The 12,834-nt window shown below is 47.9% G+C and overlaps 1 protein-coding gene across 4 annotated transcripts; it reads right to left on the bottom strand.

The window, feature by feature from the left end:
• Positions 1-6,089: 6,089 nt before the first annotated feature.
• Positions 6,090-12,794, bottom strand: Aldh1b1 (aldehyde dehydrogenase 1 family member B1). 4 transcript variants are annotated; one of them, XM_017801807.2, is made up of 3 exons: positions 12,686-12,794; positions 8,422-8,476; positions 6,090-8,233 (listed from the first exon to the last, which is right to left on the bottom strand). In XM_017801807.2, exon 3 carries the CDS (start codon positions 8,221-8,223, stop codon positions 6,670-6,672), a length of 1,554 nt encoding a protein of 517 aa, XP_017657296.1. In that variant the 5' UTR covers positions 8,224-8,233; positions 8,422-8,476; positions 12,686-12,794; the 3' UTR covers positions 6,090-6,669. The 4 variants fall into 4 exon arrangements, with proteins under 4 accessions (XP_017657296.1, XP_029426599.1, XP_008845887.1 ...); XM_029570739.1 differs by lacking the exon at positions 12,686-12,794 and adding an exon at positions 12,609-12,672; XM_008847665.3 differs by lacking the exon at positions 8,422-8,476.
• Positions 12,795-12,834: the final 40 nt, after the last annotated feature.

Consider the following 12,834-nt stretch of genomic DNA (forward strand, 5'->3'; position numbering starts at 1 on the left):
GTCCTGTTTTTCTGATAAGCTAGTTTCTCAATGCTTGACCTCTTGTCAGGCATTCCTATCAGGTGGCCTCATGGCGCCTAGGTTTTTTCAACTATAGACAGTAATACCCTCTGTTGTAGTAGTTTACACCTTAGCTGTTTTTATTTGTATAGTGCATTTACTCTTAGGCTGTTTTGTAGCCTAGACTTGCATCAGAAGTGGGAGGGCTGATCCCATCTCCAGAGTTAGCGTCTTAGTGAGCTCAAACAGCACGTGACAATTTACCAATATAGTTAGTACAAAAAGGCATTTGTTCTTCTTTAGCCTAAAAGTTTTAAAAAATTTTTAAAATTGTTTATTTATATATTATTTTTAAACTAAGGCAAGGCTGTTAACTCGCATGGTGAATTTCTTTGAAGAGGGCTGTCAGTCTGGATTGGAAAAAACATGTTGGTAGTAGCTTGGGGGCAGAAAAGGCTAAAAGGAGAAAAGGGCGAGCCCTGCATCTGCGGACGCACATAGCGACACAGCGGCATCCCGAGGTGTGCGCCCCTGGAAGGGGGTTGGAAAGGCTATGACCAGCGCTGTGCATGTGCGCCCTCAGTGTGAGCCAGCGACCATCCGGGTGCACGGCATGAAGTCATGTCCCCTAAGGGGAAGCCTGCTGGGGCATGGAGGACTACAGGAGAAAGACTCCACGTGGGGTCATCCTCTGATGAGCCCCTTCCCCAAGAAAAAGTTTACGAAAAAAAAAATGGCTTTTAAAATCTTTTTTCTTTTTGTATGGTGCAAGCCGCCTTAAATTCTTTAAGTGCTCTGCGGCCACCTGAGGTTTGAATCCTTTATTTTTTGTTTTTGGGGCACTTGGAGCTGAAGTGCCCTTTTGTCCTGAGGCTAGTTAATTTATATTCTCATCTAACTGGTTTAGCTTGAGCTTGAGCACCCCGGGGGCGAGATAACAAAACAGATTAAGGAAATTTGTTATTTTAGAAGTTGACTTCAAAGCTTGTATAAAAATCCCTTAGAATTTTGGGGATTTTGTTTCTAGGGGTATTGTTCAAGATAGAAAAGGAAAGGGGGGTGAAACACTGATTCCTAAGGGAACATGCCTGGGATCAAACCTCAGGGAATTCCACGGAGTCCACAGCGCAAGCCTGCATTAGAAAGATGTATAGATAGGGGGAGTCTTGTCTACACCCATGCTGGCAGTCAGGGTCTGTTAAGAGGGCTAAGAGCCTTTGGCTAACATCAGGGGGTAGCCCTGATCAGAGAGCCTCAATTGCTCCTTTGTCTTTAACAGTCCCATGCAAAGACTTGGACCGAAAATAAAAGGAGGAAAAAGAAGAGAGACTGCCCATCCTCAAGGGTGGGACGGCTTAAGGCAAAGCTGCTGCTACCCTCTTGAAGAGAGGGGATACTCACAAACTCTGTGCGTTCCAGGAGCCTCACGTTTGGGCGCCAGCTATGGGGTCTCTCCCTCTCCTCGTGGGTCCGTTGGCCACCAGTCCATGAAGACAAAGGGAGCAGAAGCGACGAACGGGGTCAGGACGGCCAGTGAGCACTGACGGAAGAAAGCCCTTCTGGGGAGGCAGGTTCAGTGATACAAACAGCTCTAGACTCAGTTAAACAGCTTTGTTTATTCAGTGGGGGTTAGGGAAAATAGTGTGGAGGCAGTAGCCAATGCTTTAGCCGATAGGTGTTTATAGTATGCTTTATTTACATGTTGGCAGTAGGTTCCTATCATCTGACTATCGGGCAATGCCTAATTATCATATAGAAAAAAACTGGGGGTAGTTTTTACTCCAGGTAACTATGCCAAAGGTCATGTTCCAAATAAGGTCAGGCATCCGTACTTGGTAGCACTTTCCAGGTAAGTCAGGCAGAGAGCAGGAGGCCCCCCGCTGAGAAGGGGAGTCCTTCCATATAGCGCCAAGCCCCTTAGAGCTATCCAGACATGGAGGACTACAACCCTAGCAACAGGGTTCCCCAACAGGTTTTTATCTTAAACTATGAAAGGGCTGGTTTATAGTAAGGTGGATATTTTTCCTTCAGGTTTTTCGGTGAAATGAATTCCAATGTCTTTAGAAAATATTTCTGTCCCCTCCCCACAGAAATGGAGGATGTAGGCCAGATGAATCAAAACCAGCAAGTCAAGTGATAGTGAACAGTCTCCACTAATGAATTTCCTCATTCCCAGCCTTCGCCAGGGCCTCAGGAACGTTAAATCAGAGAATAGTTATTATGTGATATTTTAATTAATTAAGGCTAACCACATTGCTCTGGTGTCTACAACTTAATGAATTCAGGACGTGGAGCCCAGAGCTATGTTTGCCTACACTGGCTCAGTGAGCTGACTTCTGCCTGTGAGCACTGCCTCAATGGCCTCCAGGGCTGAGATGTGCTTGGTCTTCACAGTTAAGAGTTCCCATGGTGCCCATCATTGTGGTCATCATATATGGGGGCTGAGTGAAGGCTCGACACAAATCCTACACCCTGGTATAAGGGACTTGAGCAGCTTCTGATTGACTATCCACAGGGGACCGGGAATCAGTGTCCTGTGGATACTGGGGGATGACTGTGTTGCATGTACTTTGCTTATGTGTCCCTCCTCTGTCAGTCAGGCTATATATGATTTTTGTTTGGTTCTCTGCTGTATCCCCAGTATCTAGCACAATTCCTGGTACACAGTGAACACCTAATAAAATGTGAATAAATGAATAGACAAACTCATCACTTCTCCCTCAACCTGCTCTTCCCTCAAGGTTCCCATTTTGTTTTTTCCTAAGACAGATTCTCTTGTAGCCTAGGACGACCTCAAACTTGATATATAGCCATCTTCCTGCCTCCACCTACAGAGTGCTTGAACTACAGGTATGTGATTTTTATGTAGTAATGGGGCTCAAACCAGGGTTTCATGAATGCTAGGCAAGCACTCTACCAGCTGAACTATATCCTCAACCCTGAGACTCCTTTTCACAGAGTAACTTTGACTCTCTTCTTAGGCCAATCTGTTACCTTAGCTGGCTTTATGGCTGGCCAGAATCTCCTACCACTGTACACCTTGTTCAAGCTAGCGTCATGGTGGGCAGAGCAGCAGTATTCTACAAGGTCTACCCCCAGTCAGTCAGCCACATGGAGGCAGAGCTGCCTTTGGAATTTGAATGTGAGCCTATCCCTTTAAGACTCAAGGCTTGCTACTGGGGACACAGTGTGAGCTTCCTTGCAGGGTAGAGAGTAGAATGCTCCAGCCCTTTCCTACTTCTCCAGCCTGGCAGTTGGTCTTGTCACATCCTTCCCATCCAGCGGGATCCTGTGTCCTATTCCCACTGGACCTTGCCCTGGTGCTGAACAGAGTGTGGCTGGAAGAGAAAAGGAGGGACCCCCAGGTTGGAGTTCTGGCTCTGCTTAGCTGCTTAGCAGATGCTTAGCTGCATCCCCAGGGCTCCATACTTACAGAATGAGGAATTACCATTCTAAGCCCTCAAGGGTGAATGGGAGCTTTAGATGAGGTGGTACCTTGTGGGCACTTAATATATTCCTTTCCTTGGGTGACCTTGTGGCCTCTGCACATCTACTTGTCAACTTGCCTGCCTGTAATTGTCTGCCTGAAGACACTGAGCTCCTGCTAGGCAGAGACTGTCTCATTCAGTTCTCTTTCCTCAGCAATCCACTTACAGCCAGGACCCCTCCCCCTCCCCCCGTTAAACCAATGAATGATCTGAGCAAATCAATAAATGTGGGGACCACCAGAGGTCAATCTTGTCCAAAATGGTGCTAACCCAACTGAAAGTTCCTCTGGGCCTCAGATCTGATCGGGGAACAAGTATGACTAAACAGCACGGAACAGGGTCCACTAGACTTATAGAGCATGCGGTGGGTTGGGGTCTACCTGCTTGGGTTTAGAGGCTTGATTAGATGGGCTCCTTGGTGTACCACCTCTTTGGCCCCTAGGGCATGCTCCTGGAAAACTGGCTTTAAAAGCTGCTTATTAAACCTCTCAGGGCAGTTAGGAACACTTCCTGCTCCTCCGGAGGACCCAAGTTCAGTTCCTATCACCCACATTAGGAAGCTTACAACCTCCTGTAGTTCCAGGGGATCTGATGCCCTCTCTGGCCTCTGTGGTTACCTGTACATACAAGGCACACACACATACACATAAATAAAAAAATAGATAGAGAACAATAAACCTCTACTTCCATTTGTTTGCTGAAAAAATAAAAGACAAATCAACTATCTGTGTTACAGGATTTTGTCACATGTCAAGGTGCCTGACATGATGCCTGACCAAGCATGAGCATTGCAAAAGTTTGTGGGAAGGGTGGATGCCTAGGTTATCCCCAAAGTACAGCATACAGCTCATGCTTGTGGACCCCAAGATTCAAGGATGATGCCGAGGGACACCTCCCTAGCTTGCAAGCCAGCATTGAGAGCCATGGTAACAGGAGAGGGGTGAGCCTTAAGGACTGAGCAGATGAAGAGCCTGACAAAGTCTTCAGTCTCAGAATATCAGGGCTTGAAATATGGGACTTTGAGGATTGTCTTTTCCCAATCCCATCTCACAGAGGGATACCTGCTACAAAGTTACTGTCTGGTTTAGACGTACTAAGAATCTAATTTTAAAAGGATCTGTTAAAATATTGTGATTTGAAGCCAGGCATAGTGGCATACACCTGTAGTCCCAGCACTTGGGAAGCAGAAGCAGGTGGATCTCTGTGAGTTCCAGGCCAGCTGGGGCTACAGGAAGACCCTGTTTCAAAAAAATAAATTGTAATTTGAGATATTTACCCACTCCTATCTCCCCAGTCTGTGTGTCCAAAAATAGTTTTCTTGTTTCTGACACCAAACACTTGAGAAGAATCAACTTAAGGGAAAAAGGATTTGTTCTGGCTCACAGTTTGAGGGGATACAGTCTATCATGGCAGGAAAGGCAGGGCAGGTGGGAGTGTGCAGTGGCTGGTTACACTTTCTCAGAAAGAAGAGATGGATAATAATGCTCATTAGGGCTTTTTCATTTTTCGTTTTTTATTTAATCTAGATGCCCAGGCCATGGAATGGTACCAACTATGTGTACAGCAGGTCTTCTATCCTTGTCAAACATCTTTCAGATTTACCTCTTAGGCAATCCAAGCTGACAAGGAAGATTAACCATCCCAGTAAGAAATGAGAACTGTGAGGCAGGGGTTGGGGTGCCAAAGCCCCTAAGAGAACTGCATGGAGGGCAAACTCTGGTAGAGAGTCAGGGTCATGTCAGCCTTAGAGAAGTGGTGGAGGAAGGGGATTCTAGGAAGGGAGATGAGGAACCCAAACAAACTCACAACCCTCAGGAAGAAGCTTCAGGCCAAACCCAAGTTAAGATAATGAACAAGGGCTGAGGATGTTCCTCAATTAGTAGAGTGCTTGCCTGGCATGCACAAGACCCTGGGTTCAATCCTCAGCACCATATAAAGCTGACTGTGGTTCTAGCACTCACAAGTAGAGGAGGATCAGAAGTTCAAAGTCATCTTTGGCTACATAATGAGTTGAAGCCAGCATGGGCTATGAGAGACTTAGCCTAAAAACAACCCCCGCCCCCCAAAAAAACCTCAAAAGCAAGATAATGAATAAAATCATTGATGCTGGGATGGTGAAGAGATGACCAGGGTAGAGCACTCACCAGAGGGAGCAGACTTAAACTTAGAGTGATTTGTATGGGCTAGGATCTAGAACAATAACAAGGAGACAGGCCCGGCATCTGCCTCTGACCTGACCTGACAGGCTTGGATTTGCCTTGACTACCATCACTTGGGGAATGAAAACAGCAAGAGAAACAGTAAACACAGTGAACTCTAAGGGTCAACACTAGAAACCTTCTGGTACTGGGCTAGGTTTGTGGTCTGTGGAGGTTTGGCAGAGGTTGGGAGGGTACCAGTGGAAGTACCTAAATGATGTAGACTTGTTTGGGGTGAGAATGATAGGGTGTCTCCATAGGTCTTTGCACTTTATCAGCCAAGAGGAAACAAAAATAAGCACAGAAATGTTGAATGCAAGGGGTTAAATCACACCTGAGTCCCATCTTGCCCTGAGACTGTAGACTACTCAGCAGCAAGAAAATATTGAGACAGATTTGCAAATAGAATGCTGCACTTATTTTAATTTTAAAATGAAATTAATTCACATATCATAATTAAGTGTTCAATTCAGTGGAAAATTAGTACATTTGCAAACTGGTTCAGATATATCCAATTCCAAAACATTTTCGAAACCTCCCCAAGAAGAGCCCCATATACATAAACCATTCCCCATTCCCCGACCCCGTAGCCCCTTCTATGAATATGCCTTGTCTGGACAACGTGTGGCTGGCTTCTTTTACTTAACACGCTGTTTCTGAGGCTCATTCATGTTGTGCTTGTGCCCATATTTCATTCCTTCTTATAGCTGAAGAAGCAGTGGCTTTTAATGGGCCTTCTGGAAACTCCTAAGGTCTCTTGAAGAAATCTGAAGGAAGTGAGGCCAGGACTGGGGAAGAGGTGGGCAGAGGTCGGCCTGCCACCATTTCTGCTTTAACTAGAACAGATCTGGTTGAATCATTTTATTTGCTCAAGTTCCTTCTAACAGTTCGTTTGGAACTCTGTCTAAAATCAAGGTTTGCCATTCACTGGCTGGACAGTTGTGGAACTGCAGGACTGGACTGGGCCTTCAGGGTGGCTGTGCTCAGGAGTTCTTCTCAGGAACCTTGATGGTGACTGTTTTCACCTCCGTGTAGGCTCTAAGCCCATCCTCCCCCAGCTCCCTCCCATTGCCAGATTCCTTAAAGCCTCCGAATGGAGTATGGCAGGTAACAATGTTGTAGGTGTTTACCCACACCGTCCCGGCTTGCAGGGCCTGGGTGAAGTACAAGGCCTTGTCCAGGTCTCGAGTGAACACAGCAGCAGCCAGGCCATACCTGGTGTTGTTGGCCCTCTCAATCACCTCCTCGATCTTCTTGAACTTGAACAGGGGCTGCACAGGCCCGAAGATCTCCTCCTTGGCAATCCTCATGTCATCCTGCACACCCCCAAAAACTGTGGGCTTGATGAAGAAGCCACACTCCCCAAAACGCTCCCCACCGCACAGAAGTTTTGCCCCCTCCTTTTGGCCAAGCTGGATGTAGCCCAGGATGCGTTCGAACTGCTCTTTGTCCACCTGGGGCCCCTGTTGGGTGTCCAACTCAAAGGGGTTCCCCACTTTTCTCTGCTTGGCTTTCTCCACAGTTCTCTCAAGAAACTCATCATAGATAGATTCTTCCACAAAGGTCCGGGAGCCTGCACAGCAGCACTGGCCCATGTTGAAGAAAAGGGCTTCGTGACACTGGTCCACAGCATGACCCATGTCTGCATCTGCCAGCACAATGCTGGGGCTCTTCCCACCCAGCTCCAGGGTGACTCTCTTGAGGTTAGAATCACCAGCAGCCTTCTGGATCAGGTGGCCCACCTCAGTGGAGCCTGTGAAGGCGACTTTATCCACATCCATATGCTGGGCGATCGCTGCTCCTGCTGTGGGGCCATAGCCTGTGATGATATTCACCACCCCTGGGGGAAAGCCCGCCTCCTTGATGAGGGAGGCCAAGTATAAGGCAGAGAGTGGGGTCTGCTCTGCCACCTTCATGACCACGGTATTGCCTGTGGCAAGGGCTGGGGCAAGCTTCCAGCCTTGCATGACCAATGGGAAGTTCCAGGGGATTATCTGGCCACAGACGCCCACGGGCTCATGCCTGGTGAAACAAAAATGCTTACCATCCATTGGGATGGTCTTACCATGCCACTTGTCAGCCCAGCCAGCAAAGTAACGGTACACCTTGATCACCTCATCCAGGTCCAAGGCATAAGACTCCTGGAAAGGCTTCCCGTTATCCAAGGTCTCCAGCGAGGCCAAGTATACACGATCCCGCTCCACGAGGTCAGCCAAGCGGTTCAGCAGCCAGCCTCGCTCAGAGGCATCCATCCGGCGCCATGGGGACCCCAGGCTGAAGGCCTCCCGGGCTGCTTTCACGGCCAGGTCCACATCTGCCCGGTCACCTTCAGCCACATGTCCGATGACCTCACCCGTGGTAGGGTTCACTGTGGGGAAGGTCTTTTTGCTGACCGCATCTCGCCACTCATTGTTAATGAACAGCTGACTATAACGGATGTCTGGGTTCAGAATGGGGCTTGGGAGAGAGGCTGCTGTGGAATACAAGGCTGTCCTGCCCATCAGGGAAAGCAGCCGGGGCACCAGGAAGCAATGCATGCTGACAATCCTGCAGGAGGGCAAAAAGAAACAAGATAAACAGGTGGGAGGAGGCAGAGGCTGCTCAGAGCCTGGCGACTCACACATTCTAACACAAAGGGTGCTTCTTCCAAAAACTTCAATGATCAGGGGTCCAAGGGCCTGAAGAACTCTCTAGTCCAACCATCATGCCCCCTCTCCTCTGGCTCACTCCCTCACCTCTTCTGAGTCTCTGTCAAATGTCACCTCCTCAGCAAGGCCCTCCTTGGTCCTCCTGAGACAGGGGAATAAAGTGGAGAGAGGGGCATCAAGATTATTAACATGAAAGAAGTCAGTGGGCAGAAAGACTAGAAATGGCTCCCCACCAGGGCTACAAGTAAGGGCCAGAGCTTGAGCAAGAAAATCTACAATGTGTGAAAGGCAGGTGTTATGCAAATGACTCCTAAAGGGTCATGACTCTCTCCTCAGGGCCTTTGAGCCTCAGACCTTTCCCAGCTTATTGGCCTACATCAACACTCTGGAGTATTCTTGATAAGGAGAAGTTAATATTTTTATAACTCTAGATTCCTTTATAATCTTCTTTTAAGCTAAGACTATTTTGGATTTCCTTTATTTTCCTTACTAGGTAGATACCTTGAAATGTAACCCTGGGATGCTTAACTATGTTTTATTGCTTCTGTGATGTTTTCTATTCGCTATGTCTATTGACAAAAGTGTGAAACTAAGAGAATGGAAAGTTCACCAAATGGGTTAATCAATTAAACCACCTGGTCCAATTAATTCAAGAAAAGTTGATCAACATTTCAAATATCTCAACTTCTGCCTGTGATAATTGTTTTTGTAAACTGCAATAACCTTCTGGTTGAATTAGCCTGGCCTAGCTATAGATCAAAAGGCAGCAGATGTCCTGCCCCACACCTTGTATATCTACTTTGTAAGCTATGATGACTGAGTGAACTCAGGAAGGAATTTTCCTGAGATAACATGGCCCATCATGAAAAGAAACACAGGGCCCAGGTGTCAGCCATAAAATGATGCTGTAAAAATGTCTATTTAATCCCTAACTGTACTTCTGTTGGAGGTCCAGAAAATCTTGAAGCCTTTGCTAATTCTGGGACCTCATGCATGAGAAGAGAATCAACAAGCTTTCTGACTGCCTTCTGTGTAGAGGCTTGGTCGGTTAACTGTTTAAAGAAATTTTTCCACAACATTCTCTTTTTTAAAAAATGTATTTGTTTATTCATATTTATATTTTATATGTTTTCTCTGCATGTATGTAAGCGCACTCGTGTTTTGCAATGTCTGCAGAGACCAGAAGAGGGCATTGGATTCCCTGAAATTGGCATTTCAGATGGTTGCTAAACACCATGTGCGTGCTGGGAACTGAACCTGGGTCCTCTGCAAGAGCAGCCAATTGCTCTTAACCACTGAGCCATCTTGCTAGCCCCATGTTCTCTTCTTAAATAAACTGTCTCTACCACTATGGGTGGGACTCTGGCCCAATTTTTTGCTCTGGTATACAAGAACCTGGAAGTCTCAGCGGGTACCCTCCACACTCTGCCTATAACACTCCTTTATAACACTGCAAGTTTCCCCACCCCAACTCTATCTCCTGCACCTTGCTTTATTGAGGCAAGAGAACAGGGTGGAAAGTGGGGTCCAGAAGCCCTTGTGCAAAGCCTTATAAAATTAGCATATGGAAAAAAATAGTTGGCAGAGAAGAAGACTGGAACCCTCCTCCCACCACCGAGGCCAATGAAAACTGGCTGGTGCCACTGGTAAACATACTCTTGGATAAAAACTTAAGATGCTAAAGACATGCCATGCATTAAGTTGTATGTAGTTAGAGCATTTGAAGAGAAAGCCCACAATATACAAATAAGACAAAAAGCCCTGGCTATGTGACATGAAGCCCCATCATTTGTGAACATGGGACATTTGAGCTGCTGAGCTTTTTCTCAGCTCCAGCCTGCTTCCTCCCCCTTAGAAACATACTATCCCCTTAACTATCTGCTTTCGCTGCAATTTTGTATCTCCACTCAATTCTTTGTTCAAGGACACAAGTACCTGGAATTAGGGCTGGGGATGTAGCTCAGTTGACAGGGTGCTTGCCAAGATTGCACAAAGTCCTGGGTTCAATCACCTCAGGGGCATAAACCAGATATGATCAGACACACTTGTAATCCCAGCACTCAAGAGGTGGAGGAAGCAGAAGGATCTAGAGTTTGCCCTCGGCTACAAAGCAAGTTTGAGGACAGACTCTGATACATGAGAGACCCTGTCTCCAAAAACAAAACACTGGAAAACTTCTGGAAGTGCCCTCTGAACCCTGAAATCATTATTTCTCCGTTTCGCATACCAAGCACTGTTTTCACATGCGTGTGTGTTTATTGTTGCCCTCCAGTAAGTATGCGCTCCACCAGGGCAAGGGGCTTGGGTTGCTGTGGTTCCATCCACTGCTAGAGTTACAGGGACCCTGAGGGAAGACTCAAGAGTCAGGAAGTCCCCTTCTGAGAATGGCAGTACCCTAGAGCATTGGCACCAGGAGTGGGACCCCCTCTCAAGAGACACCAACAGTTCTGGTAACATATCACAGCTAAACCTACATATGCACATCTTATCTCCTGGCTTTTGTTTCACCTTCTCTGTAAAATTTTAGCAGTGCTACAGACAAGTCCATGGGAAACTTTCTCTCTTGGACTCTGGCCAAACCTGTAAATAAGCCCTTTCAAGCTGGGTATGGTGGCTCACTCGTATAATCCAGCACTTCAGAGGGAGAGGCAGGAGGACTGAGGGGGCTCAGACCAGTCTGGTTCTGAGAGAGACCCTCTCTCCTCAAAGCAAACTAAAGAAAGCCTTCTCCCTTTACTAATTCTAGTGTCTCCACTTTCTTTTGGTTTGGCAGCAGGCTGCGGGCCTCAGATTCCAGTCTCTGGTTATGCTAGGTCTCCTGAGCCTATAATTATGCCTGGGGCGTAGCAGCTGCTCAATGGATACACTGAGTGATAAACTAAGGGAATGTGGGAGTTTCCACAAACACCACTGGGGAACACAGTTCTACTGAGGAAGGAACTGACCTAAAACCTGAGTAGAAACCAAGGGACTTGGTGCCTCAGTTCTCTCACATGTGGAAGCCCATGAGGTAGTGTTGATTGGGGTCTTGGGTCTTCATGTCCTTCACATGTGGAACTCCATGGGGTGTGTTGATTGGGGACTCCTGGTCCACCTCCTCTGGGCACCAGAAACCTCTAGGCCTCAGAAACCAACCTGGCACAGCTCTTAAGTACGGTAGGGAGAGGCTCATCTTTCTAGGGTGCAAGTCAGGCAGCTGCTGAGAAGGGTCTGTTTATTCTCAACTGCGACCCTGAAAACAGTGGAGACTTCATCAAAAACAACTGCTATAAAATTTAAGTAAATGACCGTTAAGCAGAGTTTAAAGTTTCTAGATTAGCTGACGCAGTTAATCTCTGGCTAGGACTGGAATCACTCGGCCTTCTGTGTCTCCCAAGAGTCTTGCTCCACCCAACAGCAAATAGAATTGCACCTGCTTTCTCCTGCTGTGCCCCCAGCACTTTGTGCCCTCCCCATTGAGCTGAGAAAGGAACAAAGAACTCATTCAGAAGAGCAGGGCTCCAGCCAGGTCCCACAGTAATCAATGCTGACCAGGAAAAAGCCCTCTCCTTGGACACCTGAGCCACGACACCTGGACCTGTCAGGGACACCCAGGTTCCCTGCTGGGCCTGCAACCCTGCAACCAAGAGGCCTGATCCCAAGGGGAGGTGTAGGAAAGTGTGGTTAGAGGAGCTAGGCAGGCAGGAGGCTGGTCACAGGCAGAGTGGCAAACTGCTCTTAGGCCACACCAAGGCAGTGGCCACTCTGGAGCCTCAGTGGAGCCACACCACTGTCTCCACTTTGCAGATAGGAAAATCACTAGTCACAGGTACCCCACTTTACAGTTTGCAGTTTATCTTCTCACTATAAATTCACCCGGCCTCCCTGCAATTCCCAGGTGATTAGAACAGATGTCAATGACCACTCTGAAGAAAGTTAAGAGCCAGAGAGATTCAGGGACTCACCACAAGAAAGTACAGGAGTCTCATCCTTAAATTCCCAAAGGCCTAGAATCCCGAATAATGGATGTCTTTTGACAGCCCACGGGCTACCAGTGCCCCACTGAGCGGAGGCCTGGACCTGTTCTACAGTCGGGACACCTTGGCAAAAGGAGCGCCTGTCCCAGCCTCTGCACTATCGTCACGACACAGGACCACGCAGGCAGGGATGAAGGAATCGAGCTAAGATTTCTAAGAAAGGTTTGGGAGGTCTGCGTCCTCCCGGCCCATCAGGCGCCCCCAAAGATGGATGAGAATAAGGAGGGAAAGGACGCGTGGAGGGGGTCCTGCCTTTACCGCGGGAGACGAAAGCCAGCCACGCAGAGACACAAGGGCTGCGAGGCCCGGCGCGAGAGAACACGGGCGTCAGCTACCTGCAGCGGGCTTAGGCTCCGGCCGGGGCTCAGGCTCAGGCGCAAGTCCAGGTGCGATTTAGGGTTCTCCTGGGTCTTTCCCGCGGCTGCCCTTCTGAGCCAGCCTCGGAGAAGTCAGGCAGCATCGGCCAATGAGGCTCCGCCGCCAG

Source organism: Nannospalax galili, unplaced genomic scaffold (assembly GCF_000622305.1).
Source record: "Nannospalax galili isolate Female #2095 unplaced genomic scaffold, S.galili_v1.0 scaffold263, whole genome shotgun sequence".
NCBI lineage: Eukaryota > Metazoa > Chordata > Mammalia > Rodentia > Spalacidae > Nannospalax > Nannospalax galili.

What these genes read in the sequence shown, in the direction of transcription:
- Aldh1b1 (XM_008847665.3), bottom strand. Translation starts at nt 8,223, where the DNA reads ATGCATTGCTTCCTGGTGCCCCGGCTGCTTTCCCTGATGGGCAGGACA.